The sequence below is a fragment of the Homalodisca vitripennis genome, chromosome 7 (assembly GCF_021130785.1).
Source record: "Homalodisca vitripennis isolate AUS2020 chromosome 7, UT_GWSS_2.1, whole genome shotgun sequence".
NCBI classification, from domain to species: domain Eukaryota; kingdom Metazoa; phylum Arthropoda; class Insecta; order Hemiptera; family Cicadellidae; genus Homalodisca; species Homalodisca vitripennis.
The window spans coordinates 60,064,941-60,080,690 of NC_060213.1; the positions used below are offsets into that span (position 1 = coordinate 60,064,941).

Sequence of the window (15,750 nt, forward strand, 5' to 3'; positions counted from 1 at the left end):
AATGTAGGAAGTTCCGCGTTCGCCACACAAGGAACAACATCTTTAGCCCGAGAACGTCTTGCATGGATTAATGTCTACTTTTTTCAATTTCAATTTCAATATTAGAGATGGCGTTTCAAATCAAATTTCAACCCTGCAAGTTAAACTGATTCAAATGGTATCATGTATAGAGATGGACACGCACAAAGACAAAAATCTTCTTTTGTATTAACTGGTGGTGGAAGAGACTGCACATTCACAACTGTTGTGACGAATCAGTTTATTGAATCATTGGTTAGGATCATGTATAATTTATTGGATAAATCTGAAATATTTTATTCTCAAACTTTATTGAAAGTGTTTAGTTCATGGCAGAAGTGGACCAGTTATTGTGACGACAAAACTGATTTTAGGTTGTGAGCTCAACGAACGGAGAGTTGGCCAACGATGACCCAACGGCAGGACACTCCAACACTCCCATCACGCAGCAGACTGAGGTCGAGATCGTGGACGAGACCAAGTGAGTATACCGTTTATGTTACAATGCTGGGTGCCTACGCTTTGTTAAACAACTGGTACATTATTTAATTGACCATGTTTTAAAATGGAATCACTTTTGTTTTCTGTCCACAGTGATTTCTTTTATTGAGTGTATGGACCGTACACTTTTTACAATATAAACTAAATTTAGTTTTCTAGATATTAGTTTGTTGAAATCAAGTGGATACCCCTCATACCTGCAAGGGAATCTTCAGTCTAAGTATAGCCTACATTCTGTGTCCTTGATTCGGAGGCTTCCAACTTTGGTTGACTACTATAAGCTGTGTAATTCTTATTTATTATTTTGGTTATTACTATATATTTTCTCTCTGGGATCTGTTTCAATCAAAGATATTGAGTTACAAATGTCAGGTGATTTTATCAACAACACATAATTCTGTTTAGTAACAATGTAGAATAGTAAAATTAATTAATTATAAATATAAGGTGTTTTGTTTCATAACCAAACACCTGAGTGGTGATATTATTAATCCAAATGAAGAATCAAACTAATAAGTTTGAGAGGATATTAGGATTTTTTATATTTACATTTTTATTTGGTAACAAAAATAGAACACTGCACTTCGAAAATTCCAAACTATCCTTTTCAAAAAGGATAGAAAGGTAATGTTTTAAAATACAAATTCAATATTAACCATCCAAAAAATGAAAACTTATCACTGAACCAGGACTGGACTACATAAGTTCTTTATTTTTTCCAAATATGCAAATAGTAATGATTTTGAACAGAAATTCACAATCAAAAATACATTATGGTCGTACATTTTGCATATCGAGTTACTTTTGATATCGTTCAAACTATAAATCCAGTATCACCAGTTTGGTGTGTATGAGACTGCAAAAGAGCCAGTTGGTACTACTGGTGTTTTGAGTTTCAAATATGCCTTCGCCACAAAAAGACTGTTAGTCAGACAGACGCAGATTTTGTCGATAAACATATTTGGACCTGCTTGATTCTACATTGGCTCACTATGTTGCACCCATTGTCCATTCAGTAACCGATGTCAAGTCCGTCAAATGGAATGTTTTAAAGTGTGTTTTAATCGATACATCATCCATTGTATGTATTTGTGATTGTCTAACAAGTCGATTTCAGGTACAGCAGTGTGGAACTAATGGTTTGTTATTATCAGATAACAACAGGCCATTGTGAGTTATGGTGGATGGCTACCAACAATAGATATCACACACCGATACTGGTGTAGTTTATCGAACTGTTGGTATTTTATGTCAATTTTTTTTATAAAAACACTAAAATTGTGTATATAATAATTTATCACAAGTAAAATACTTTGGTGTATTTCATTTTGCATTGACAATAAGTTAATTACAATACTATTCTTGGAAGTTTTAAGTGAATATTAATTATTCTATAGTAAGATTTATTTTTTGGGTTGTATTAAGTTTTGAGTTGTCGTTACTGTTTTATAGTTTGTAGTTCTTGTACAACATATTATATATACAATATAATTGCTAATGTTAACTTTTATTATTTTGGTATGTTTTTATTTTCTTGCATATTATTATTCTTTACAAAGTCAAAAAAAAATCACTGTTTTTAAGATTTCTCATGATATTTAGACTGTTTAGTTTTAGTTTATAACTGAAGTTATTGGCTTTTGTTTAAAAAAAAAAAAAATTAAAATCAGTTTTGCAGTGAATTTTCTTTGAAGGGCGCTATTTGTCATCTCTGTATCTGAGTCTCCACTTTTAAGTAGAGAACAGATGAGCTGCTAACCTGTGTGCCCTGTCAAACTAAGTATATGGGTCTGCTTCTAATGTTCATAATAATAAATTGAGGATTCTAATCTAAAACCAGCTGAGCCTCTTTTGCTGTGTTGTTTGATACTGTGCCTTCATGCTTCACTAAACCATGCTTTTTTGTAAGGTTAAACAAATGTTTGATGTGACATAGGTCGTAAGTTGTTAAATTTTTATGTTTAAACGTGCATTAGCTCATATCAAGTTAGTAAGGGCATTTTGTGTGCCGAAGCTCGGAGTATAGCTCTGACTCTACGCCCGAGTCTAGCGTCGCCGAGACTGGCAGTTGCTGGTCGCTGTTGCTGCGAGTCATGCCCTGAGTCTGTCGTAGTAAGAAAGCGCTGTTGCTTGTGCATGGCGTACAGTCCTAGAATAGTGAGGAGGGATATCAGCATCATATGGCGATAGTAAAATGATTAAAGAAAAAACTATTTAACCTAATTTTGTCATTTATTGAAACTTTTCTATGAACTCTGTTAACATTTTCTGACCAACTTAATTAAAACCCACAACTATTTCACTTTTATAAAGAATTTACTGTTTGTAAAAGAAACCATCAAACCCGGACTTATTAAACAAAATATTTAATTTTTTACTCTGTACATATAGGAAATGTTACTAATAATACTTACAATACACTATTAAACTCCATTTGGAACCTTTTAACTCGATGAATAATATTGAATTAATTTACTGTCAATGCAAATTTATAATTACTAACATTAAACAATAATACTATATAGATATGTGGTTTATTTCAATCGTTAATATTATTCTGTTCTTATTTCCTTTAAAAATTAAAATCATTATAAAATTAATATTGTGTGATGAATAACTTTATAATAAAAAATACAGTCAATACATATTTTAAAGTAACAAAAGTAAAAGAAAAATAAATATATTTTTGTTGAAACAGATGCTGTTTAACCTCCTGTACAACTAACGCTAAGCTGCAGAAAGTTCAACTGCCATTTTGATTGTTTTAGGGCTTACGTTTTACAGCCTTCTTTCAGCTTTAATTTAAGATAGGCGAATTATTATTATTTAAGTATTTTTATGCAAGCTTACATTTATTTTAATTTTGTTGGTCAAAAATGCTTATTACATAGTTTACAGACGCCTAATTCTTAAATAAATGACAAAAATTTAATATAATGTAATTATGGACAGTATTTTATACACCACAGTAATGCATTCAATCAAAATTTTTCAAATTAATTTTATGTGTAATCCAACTTAAACATTTGTTTTATTAAACTTAAGACAAGAAGGTTTTTTGTTGACTAAGTGATCCCTGCACATTAAGTCTTTGTCATGTGGTAAATATCAGTGCGTAGAATGTGTGTAAAATAAATTACTTAAACTATAAAATTGTTTCCAAATTTATGACAGTTTGTTTGTAAAGAAATACAAGATATGTTGACATCGCACACCAGTTTGAATTTTTTTCTTCGTGTAACTCTTTTTGGATTTAATAAAAAGTCAAACATCAATGTGGAAATTAATAGAATCCACAGTAATCAAAACTAGATGGGTGATATCCAAAAGTACTGCAGTTGGTTTATTTATGAGAGATAGTTAAGTAGGTTTTGCGGAGGTGCCATAATCAGCTCAGGTATCTGGGATATGTTTGAATCCTATAGTCAGTTAGTTTGGTGTTGGAAATCAGTTAGTTTTTTTTTTTTTTTCGTTCATTAGAATGTACACAAAATTTGTTCCTACACCAGAGATCATTTCAGGTACGTAGAATCTTTTTTGGTCATACCACACTGTAGTCAGATTGGGTACTTAAAATGTATTCACTTCGTGCAAATTTATGCAACCTCTTACAGTCAGGAACTGTATATTGCTGTCTATTAACACTGTAACGATGTCAACAGATCTTGTCTTTCAACCAACTCTTATCCAAATTCTTGCATCCTAAAAATTAAAAAAAAATCTTTTTAAAAGACTGTAATTAAGACATATTCTTCTCGTATAGTTTTGGAGTTTCCACCAAAGACACTATTGCTTGGTGTCAAATTCGTTTAAATAAGATTTGTCATTCAGTCAACGTTCAGTAAAAGTACTCAAATGTAACTAAGAGTTCTGACAATTTCCCCAATTGATGATTCTTCCACTTGTCTATCACATTGTAGGAATAATCAGCTTATTTGCCTGTTGGGTTTTCTAGGAAATATGCGTGTGAAAATGTAAAGGGTTTTGTGGTACTGATGTATTGTCAAGGTATGGTTTTTGTGCTGAAAGGATGAATATGCCATGTGCAGTGACTAAGATATTAGATCAGATTAGTGTGCGGCATGAGGCATGTTGCCGAAAAGTTTTGTAAAATAAAATCTGTATGTAAAGTATTTTGTCTGCAAGTGCTGACTCTTGGTGCCAAACCATTTTTGAAAAATTTGTTCAAATTTATATTTGAATTTTATCGGAGAGAGGTGTAAACTTGATTCACAACATATTTGTGTATATTTTATGATCTTAAGATGACTTAAACAAAAATCAATTTTCCTTAAATTGTAAATATTTTTTCCAGTAACCTAAACATTATTAGTATTAAATAAATAAGTTAGACGAGAATTATAGGGATATAAAAATATTTGGCGTGTCAAATTATTCTGTAACTTTAATTTCATGCTTTTAGAAAAAGTATTTGACATATTAATTGAACATAATTAAATCAGGTTAAAGTAACAAGTAATCAATTAGGTCTTATTATTTAATCATCATCTATACAACTAAAAGTTTAACTTTGAATAGTTTACATATTTTTTATTCAAGTCGTCTTTTTATACTCAAAATGGTTTTTTACATTATGCTTTGGCAAACTCTAAATGTTTCATCCCTTAGTCTTCAATCGATTGTGGACTGAGCGTAATTTATATTTTTCAACTATTTCTTTGTGTAAATAAGATCTAAAGTTATGCGTTAGCAAAATCAATTTTAAGTGCTGGCCCTAAAATACTTGTTTTTTTAGAATGGTGAATGAGTTTAGTATTTTTAAATTACTTAAATCATATATTTAATATAATAAAGTACATGCTTATTTAAAATTCAAGTATGTAAAAGGATTTTTTAAAGATTAAATACGATTTATTCTAAAGTAATGTAAATACATTTAAATGATATAATATGTTTCATAAGAAAAAATCAGTGATCAATAACTTTTACCAAACAATTTTACCTCACACTGTCATTTTAAAAATTATTTTTACATTTCAAATTCTCTGAGTTGAACAAAAACAAAGATATAATGCAAATCTAAAGTGTTTATGTTGTAAGCAAGTTTGAATATTACATCACGTACATTCTAGCTGTGAATGTTGCTAACATCTCTGCTGACGCCATAAATTGATCAAATCCCGAGTTGCATTGAAAGTATTGAGAAAATTCTTTAATGTTATACACATTCTCTGTAAGTTTTGTCACAACATTTTAAAATGTGACCCGCACTTAAAGAGTTCGTCTAGGACCATGTATTAAAAACGTATTACTGTGTTTTTTTTTTTAAGAAATACATAAATATTTTAAGTATTTTTAATTTTAGTTAACCCGTGATTTTTGAAAAAGTAATTTTCTCTATGAATTAGGAAAAAATTTATTGATGGTAATCCAATTGTAGAATTTAGAAGGAATTTTTTATGAAGAATTGGCCTGGAAAAGGAATCATCATAGCATTACCTAACCCTTTGCACTCAGACAGCTAGGAACATTTTCTGTGTTGGCGGTGCTCACAACTCAGTAACATAACTCTACTACAATGTGTGTTACATGCTGTTACACAATAAATCAACATTTATATTAGACATTATTGTTAATTAATATTTTATTAAAATGCTTAACCTTTTGAGCACCAAGCACTTTTTGTGGGGGTGGTGCTTCCAGTTTCAGGCATTTATGACAGGTCACCTCTCTCAGTGCCAAGCACTCTTTTGGTGTTTGTGTAGTGTTCCACTAAATAATGAGATGATATATATTTCACTATGTTGGGGAAAAGTAGACAATAACTTATAATATTTATTTAAATGATAAAACATATTAAAATTTTGAAATACAACAATTTTAATTTTATGATCTTAATTGATTTGTATGCATCTTTTTAAATTGTTTGTTATATACATATGAACAAACGTACCAAGTTTAAAAAAAATGTAAGTACCTGCAATAATGAGATTTCTTTTTAAATATTTTAAAAATATTGATAATCTGCACTTGCAAATAAGTTGTTTTTCATATTTGGCAAATAGCTTTTCCCAGCTGTAACAAATCTAATCAAGATAGATAATATATTTTTATTTGATTTATTGTATGTATAAAATGAGATTAATCCTTTGAACCCAGGCGAAATATCGTCGCCGAGAAAATATGCGAAGATCCCCGCGGCGACAATGTATCGTCGCCAATGAAGATGCGAGAATCCCTGGGCGACGTAATATCGTCGCCATGGTATATGCGTTTAATACATATTTATTTGAAACCGTAAAATACTTATTTTACGAGTATTGATACATATTTATGAGTATTTTAGTAAAAATACAAAATTTTTTGTTAGTAATATCGTGTATTTAAAATAACATCAATGCTCAAAAAAATATATTACTCTTTGTTGCTACAGCTGTATTTGTTTTACAAAGCGGTCTAATGTTATGTATATTGTCTTTGTGCGTGTGAATTGAGTTAAATGTTGTAATTGAGGACTGTTTTTAGTCACTTTTTCTTTAGTTTTAATCTTATAGTAATAATCAGTTCTGTGAACAATGAGTGACAACATTGTAAATCACCCTAGTGAATTGGACAGACAACTGGATGTTGACCTATCAGATGACGATTGGTCTGACGTCTCATCAATTTTCAGTGATGACACTGATGTTGATCCTACCTATAGGCCAACTATCTCGGACTCAGATGACGAAGAAATGCCATTTAGTCAGCTATCTACTTCTCGCGGTAACGCCGCCGCTAGGCCTACTCCGGACAATGACCAACTGGCCTCAGTGAGATCGCGGTTGCAAAATCTTTATCTTTAAAGATATCAATATAATTGTTTTTGTACATACATAAAACTAAAATTTAGAAAAATAAAATGTGGGTGCCCATAGTAAAAATTTTTCTTATTTTTGAATTAAAAAAATCTTAAAATCTATTTTTTTACCTAAAAATCTGTAAACTTATATTTTTAAAGTTATGTTTTAATGTTGTTAAACAATTTTTTATACTTCAGACTAAACTTTTTCTGTGTACACAAATTTTAATTCTGGACATTTTGGTGTGTAATACAAGACAATAGCATAAAAAATAGCAAAAATATTAATTTTTTACGAACAGTATGCAATACAGCTGTTTTTGCTCCGGGGATTCTCTGTAGTTCTTAGGTCAAAATGGTTTTGGTACGTTTTTTCCCACCATCAATATTTTGATCTGGGGTTCAAAGGGTTAAGTACAATGCCATATGTTAACATTTTTAGTAACACAATGATAAATATTTGAAATGCTGATCTCATTAGGTCTAGGCAATAAAAGAGTTAAACTAAATAAAAACGATTCAGTGGCTGTTAAAATTATACATTTCACTTATCAACCTTCTCACTTTTTTTGTCTTTTGAACTAGTTTTTAAATTATTACAAATTATTATGTTATATAAACTTGTTAAAAATTTATTTTTTGTAAGCATATAAAAAAAGTGTGAATTTTTTAAAGTCATACTCATTGTATATCGAAGTTTTCATAACAAAATGTAGAAAATTATTATAAAATAATAAAAAATTCTTCCCTTAAGTATGAAAAGTTTAGCTGCTTTGATAAGAAAAATTTTTTTTAATAAATTCATAACACTTTTGCTTATTCAGATTTTTTAGAAAAACACTATATACAATTTTCAAAATAGTCATTATGTAGAAAATTTTACCCTGAACAAGAAAATATATACTTATACAAAAAAAATTGTTATAAGAAAGTAATGCTAGAAAAATGAACTATGTACACGGTAGTCAAAACTGGTGTCTATTCTGATGAGCTGCTGGTAGAAGCTTTTCTTTTTCTTCCCAATTATCAACATAAGCTTGTCTTGGTATAGGCCTATGTGGGGTTCTATGTCTGGTACTTGGTCCAGGAACATTTTAAATTTCCTGAAGTGAAGGGTCTTTGTCATCAAAATCAGAAATATATTCGTCACCGCTTCCAGAGGAGAAGTTATCCAATGCAGTTGCACAAAACAAAAGTGTGATGAGTATTCAGTACAGTTTGACATTTAACAGTTTCCAGTCAACTGAAACAATGTCATTTCCTTTTGGAATAGAAAATATTAAGGTCTTTTTCAACACACCTCATACAAGCTTAAGTGCAAAATATCTCTATTACATGTCATGTAATGTTCTGTTTCTCTCAATTTATCCAAATCAATATGAAATCATACAGCTTTGTTTTCTAGTAAGTTTGCTCTTATAAAAATCACATGAACATTTAATTAAAAAGAAAGTATAAAACCTTGTTTATAGAACTATGATGTTCCAGAACATTGCTATTATTTGTATGTGAATTATAAAATGATGTTCTGGAAAATCAAGACTGATTAATGATTAATAGCAAAACGTACAGTTGTGAAATAGTTAATTATCTTATCTGAGTGCAAAGGGTTTATCCACAACCGTATGAATCTCCAAATATTTTAAAAGTATATTAACAGGATCAGAAATTTTCTGTGGCTCAAACATATTTTATTTTGTATCATCACCAACATGTGTAGAATATTACATTAAAAAATGTAATTTTGTAAAAGTCAAAACTGCATGAGTAATTACCAAACTGAAGACAAAGCTGGTGTTGCAGATGCTGCTGTTTCTTCAAGCGCAAGAAGAAGAAAGGCACGCGCGGGAAGTGACTAGCCGTCGTGCAGTGCAGTCCGGAGCGCGAGGCGGTCACACTACTGCGCGCCACCAGTCAGTCCAACTCGAGAGATAGCGTCCTGAACCCTGCCGTCACGTGAGTCGTCACCATCGCAGTAGTCACAGTCTTGCCACATCGTCGCAGACAGACGAGTGTCCCGCCACAGTCACCGACAAAGTGGTCACTTTTGTACCCTAAACATTTTAAAACCAGGATCACCAGTTTAGTTCAGATCTCCTTCTGTACCATTTAATCGACTGTTTGAATCTATACATGCAAACTAATGTAATTGGTAAATAAATAAACATTGTGTAACAAACTGTAAAGTTGTGAGGAACCGTAAACTGAGCAATTTTAAGGTACTCAATGTAAAAAAAAAACATAATCGTAAGGCATAATATGTACAAGAATTGTTGAATGGTTAGAACATAACTGAGAATGTAATATTAGTGGTTTTAATAAAGAGGAAATTTGAATTGTTATATTTGTCAAGGAATTTATTATCTCGGAAATGTATTTATTTCTTGTACACTTTGTTTCATCATGTGTTCCAGTTATTACATAATTTTCTTATTACATTTTATTTTTTGATTGTTTTCTTGGATTGAGAAGGGTTTTGTGTTATGTGGTATTTTTTATATAACGTCAGAAAGTATTTCTCGCCATTGTTATGGTGCTATATAAGACTCTGGTTGAGTATGATTAACATATTTATTGCCCTGAAATCGAAAATTAAAATTGTTGTCACTGGTTATTTTTGTTCAGCTAAGTGTTACAATATAAGTGTTTGTAACTTACCTTGTTAATTTGTTAAGTAATTTGTCTGCTATAATTTTAACTAATTACAGTAATAAAAATCAATTGAGGTTTTCAATCTCTTTGTTTTGGTGTCTTATTAAACTGTATTAACTTTAAAATTATGGTATAACATTTGTAAATTAAATCAAATTATTTGTAGAGTAAAAGAATGCACTGTGAAATTCCAGTCCGTATGTGGTTATAACAATATATCTTTTCTAGCAGATTTTTGTATTAAAAGATTGATGATATTTAAAAAAAAAATGTATAGGACTGCAAAGAGAAGTAATATAGCAGTGTTTGATTAATATATTTGATGAATAATGACTAAACTAATCATTCTTATTATTTAAATTGTATGGCATGCGTTACAATTAAAATTCATGTAAAAAATTCATTTTAAAAATAACATATTGCAATTGTGAAAAAAATCAATGGATCATGTCTTTATAAATAAGCAAATTTGACTTACATCATTTTTAGATCATTTGCCATAAACTCATAAGATTTTATTTGTGTATTGTTACTATTCAATTATTTTATTTTAACTGAATGTAGTGAATGAAAGCAATCCTGGATTAAATTGTAATCTGTATTTTTTCACTTCCTGGTAACTTGACTCCAAGCAATTATTGAGTTCTCCAGAATATGGTTTTTAATGTATAGCCTATTGTAAATACGATAATTAATGATACTCCTAAACTCGTAGAGCTCCTGAAACCGTGAGTCTGGAAATTGATGAATCTTGAAACAATTCGTTCACTACGGTATGGAATATTACATTTGAAACTGTCTGATTTGGCAAAAATTATATGAGTAGCATTATTCATGTGGACTGAACGGTATACCCAGGATGGTTTTGTAAAAAGACATAATTTTGTTATATTTCGAATACATTCTGTAATGTAATAAAATATAATGATTGTTGCAAGCTTTGTGATGTGATGGCTGGGAGTGGTCTGTTGCTGTGTATAGTTCCATTCATTTTGGCTGCCTCTTGTACATACAATCCTGTATATATTTTGTTACATACTGATTTTTGTGTTGAGATTATTAGTCAATTAATCACGTAAAACAGTTGCGGTCAGCTTTGTCACTGCTTTAATGTCAAGTTAAACCTTAGTGTATAACATTCTCTGAACTGTGTTACTCCTCGGTTAAACTGATGAGGATATTAGGTCAGTGCTGGACATATGATAGTTTTAAATCGATTAAACTAGTATTTTTATGTTGCTTTGGACAATTTGGTTCATCATCGGTTTTATTCATTTTAATTTGATCTATTTTGTTGGTTTAAAACTCAAATCACCTTAGCATATTGTAGTAGAGTATAAAACACCACAGTCTTTCAATTTTTTTCCAATTTGTTTTTTAATGGATTCAGTTAAAACTGGTCTTTTAAAGTTTTTTTATCAATTTAATTTGTAATAAAACCTCTAAGCTATATATATTTTAACCAAAAAATATTCAACAAACTTTTGTTTTGTTTTGTAAAATTAATATTTATTTATAACTAATTTTATCGTTTCATTATTTGTATTGTATATTAGTGTTTAAACATTATTAAATAAAAACTTGGTCCTTTACTTTCAATCAAATTTGCTATTGCAGTGAGTGTTACAAATTGAGAAATTTAACTAATCATTCTCCATTTTATTTTATGGACAGTCATTGACAGCAGTTACAATGGGTAATTTTTGAAGTTTCTTTAATTTCAAATAGCTTGTTATTATGTGATGGGAGATCCAATATTTGAATATATTTTTAGACGCCCACAGTAAAATTGGTTTTTGCAGCCAACAGTCATAATATACACCTGTTAACTGTTTTTTATTACTGGGTTATTAACTAAACTGCCATAAAACTAGTTGTTGTGAAACATATAAGCTTCATGAAACATGAAAAATACTGATGTTTTCAGCTTATAAGTTTTTAACCTCTATATAATTGCTGATTAGCTAATAACATAACTGCTAATAAAAATAACAATGACATATGAGTAGTGTAATTTTCATGTTAACAGTCATTACTAAATTTCCATAAAAGGTAGGAATTTCAAACTTTGTTCCATTTTGCTAACATATAAATTTGGTTTAAGTCTTTGTATATAAAAATAATATAAAGTAATGTTCAGTATACTGTATACATTATAAACATATCAAATTTTAAAAATTAATTTTACTTCTGATTTAATTTTTTATAGGGTTATCAGATTAAAATAGTAATTTTACCTGAAAGTTTACACTACCACAATAGATGTGAGTTTCTCATGAAAAATACAAATATTATTTAACAGCTAATAGTATACGAGTATAGAACTTATATTATTTCACTTCTCTAAAAGTTAGGAACATAAATGTTTTCATTAGGTAATTAATTTATCAATTTAGTTTATGATGGTGTATGTAAAAATACCATAGAGCTATTAAAGACCCTTGGAGCAATTGGAAAAAATGTTTAAATAGTACTAAATGTTAATAAAAAATAATTTTCCCACATTTATTTTTGGACGAGGCTTGTCGAAACCAAAGATTTCATCATCAGGTGACTCCAAAAATTGGATTGGCGTCCAATTATTTCCAATAAATATTGTGGCATTTACACTAGGGTCTAGGGCTAAATTTAATCATAAAGTTATTTTCATACAATTGATTTTAAAAAGTTTTATGTTCAAACATTTTAATTTTTTTTTAATATACAAATGTAAAAAGGTTAGTATGACAGTTAGTTTGAACATCCAAAGTAACACATACTTTTATCAATATTAACAAAGGCAGAAGTTTATGGTATCAAACACAAAAGTTGAAGCTCCTATGTTAAAAATTATACAATGTTTAACATAACAAAATCAGTATAGTCTTAAATTTTAGAGTACACTACAAATAAAAAAATTTACTTTAAATAGAAATATTTAATTTATGTAATAATTGCATACCTTAAAAGTAAAAAAATCAAACAAATCAATATTAAAATATGTTTACAAAAGCTCTTTAAAGTTCTATCAATGTTAAAACAATGGAGAGTAGTTTTTTAAACTAGTAGATTTTTTTCTAAAGGTGATTTTGAAGTTTTACATTTTTGTTACTCCCTATTATTTGTGTATGACTTTACTTACAAGACATTGATTGGGTCATAATATTCTCTTTGTTCATGCTATTCAAATTAATTACTATAAAATACTTTAATACAAATGTTTTACAAGGTTATTTTTGCCTATTTTTTATTGTAACAAGTTCATGTGCTTATTTATTGTTAGTTTCAATCAATAGAAAACTATGTATTTGGTATAAATTAAGTTTTGAGTCCTGTGAAATGTTAACTAACCCCTTAACTGCTGTGTACACGTATATATATCTTCAGCTGTCTAGCCATCTGAGTTACTCATGCTTGATGCATTCCGATGGTGCTCGGGTTATTTCAAGTTTCATTATTGTTGCCTCATTCTCTTTCTATCTCGTAATTTTATTATACCAATTGCTGACGCCTCATGAATAACTAGTGCTACTTATTAGATAGAATTAGCCTTTTTTATTGTTAAACGCATTTGGAAAGTTGTATTGTTCATTACACATCTTGTTACGACGTGTACAAATTTTATTTTATTCATACAAAACAATAGTATAATGCATATTCTGTAAAAATGAAAAATCCAGAAGTGATTTGGTGTCTGTAAATGAAGCAGTTAAGGGATTAAGGAAGGGAAATGGATTTGTAGTTTTTAAAACAATCTGTACTAATTCTTATAATAAGTTGGTCAGTTATCATCATACCTGTTACATTGTGGTGAAAGGGCAGTGGCAGCAGTATATACGAGCCGAATCGGACGGCCTAGTGCTAACCTGACAACTATTTACAAATAAATCTATTTTTGTTATCCGGACACTTGGGTTTGATTTAGTGATCTCTAAACGCAAACGTTGTGGTGTGTTTGCTGACTGTAAGAGCGTGCGAGTGCGTGCGTTCTCTCCTATCTCGCCTTTAAATCAATTAGTGAGTTTTGTAATTATGTAAATCTTGTTCTATTGTTAGGTTATTTATATATATTTGTAACTATTGTTTTAGTACTAAATTATGGATTTTAATTTCCCTGTTGATGTCTATCTACTATGAGACAGCTTCTTGTGATAGTTTTAACAAATCAAAATGATTCATGTTTGGTGCAAAAATAAACTTCTGTGAAGAGTTTCAGTTGACACAGACTCGTTGTGGGTTTGGTTCCAGCGGTTGTATTTACACAGTGTACGATTACTAACTAGTGTTATCGACAATGTTCTGTCTGAATTTAGTATAAAATACAGATATATTTTGTAACATATAATACTCTACCCCCTTACTATCTTATATCCAAATTACCTAGAGTTTAATGACAAAATATGAATAGTGTAATTTTTGTAAACTATTAATTTGACTTTTAATTGCCACACTATGGACCGTTGACAAGTATGCATGAATATCAGCTTTCAGAAGAGAAACTGCTTTGGTTCTTACAAATGGTGAGCTTTGAATTTAAAACTCAATTTTTTGCTTAACAAACATAATATTAACTTCACTGAAATTTATTTTTACAACAAAGACAGAGGAGTGCGAGTGAAAGTTTGCGACAAGATATTGTGAGATAATAGTGTTTTTTTTTTAATCTAAAGTATGGAAGTTGTGAGGAAAATGCTGTTGGCTATTTTGTCAAAATAAAAGTAATACTTTAATAGCGTCTGTTTGGTTCTAAATGTTTTAAATTTACGTCTTCCAAATTAAGTGGTCTCTGACAAAGACGAGTAAAAGTGTTGAATAAATCATTTTAATTATTGATTTACCCACAATTAATAACATTTCAAAATAATAATGTCACACAAAAATTCAGTATGTTCTCGTTCAACACTACTTGTGTGATATCACATGCAAGTGGTGACGGATGCTCTGTTTCGAACCAAATAACTCGCACACCTCTAAAAACCCAACCAAGCGTTGTAAAATGAAGACCTTGTAAATAAGAAAATTGGTCCAAGTTGTAAGATACTACTGGGGTGTGATCCCAGACCAGTCTACCGTCGCGACTCACGCTCGGTCGCACAGTGGACAGCTGACTGTAATTATTGCTAGTTATTATGTTTAACAGCTGATGCGCATTATTGTTACGGAACTGATTGAGTGTTGTAGCGTTTACATTGTTTTATTTACTAAGTAATCGGATTCTGTTCACATTTAAAAGCCTTCTTTAGGTCGAACCAAATATTTATGTCAACAGACGAGTTGTATTCTTTATTATGTCTCATAAATGTAACTTTTTATATTAAGTTCTTGCATACGTACATTCTGGCGGAATAAATTTATTTACTGCTGTAGTTGTGTATTCTTAATGCCCAATTCCTTTGAATTTTGTTGGAGTGCAAAAGCATCTGCTTAACGAGACAATTTTAAACATGCTAAGTTACAATCTTGTGTGAGGAGTTGAGCTTATACAAGGGTCACTCTAAAAGTTTTGAAATATGTGAAGTGATTGTGCTACACTTTACCAAATGTTACATGTGATCAAAGTAATTTCCTCCAGCACCAATACACTGTAGAAGTCTGATTTTCCATTCATTGAAAACACCCAACCACTCAATTTTTGGAATGGAGTCAAAATATTTTCTAATCTAATAATCAGTTTCAGAATCCAAAAAAGGAATGATCACACTAATGTTTCTTCAGATTGAAGAATAATCGGAGGTCTCGCATAGCGAGATCATATGAATAAAGGGGGAAGGGTGCTCTATCGTTATGATGCATATTTT

The 15,750-nt window shown here is 30.1% G+C and overlaps 1 protein-coding gene across 4 annotated transcripts in view; it reads left to right on the forward strand.

The window, feature by feature from the left end:
- Positions 1–15,318, forward strand: part of LOC124365890 (casein kinase I) — a 173,284-nt gene extending 157,966 nt beyond the window's left edge. For 3 of the 4 annotated variants that reach the window (XM_046821999.1, XM_046821998.1, XM_046822000.1), the window contains 2 exons: positions 393–499; positions 9,125–15,318. In XM_046821999.1, coding sequence (XP_046677955.1) covers positions 393–499; positions 9,125–9,176 — 159 coding nt within the window. In that variant the 3' untranslated portion in view covers positions 9,177–15,318. Of the gene's footprint in view, positions 1–392; positions 504–9,124 lie in introns of those variants that run through there. The other variant, XM_046822001.1, reaches the window with a different exon arrangement.
- Positions 15,319–15,750: the final 432 nt, after the last annotated feature.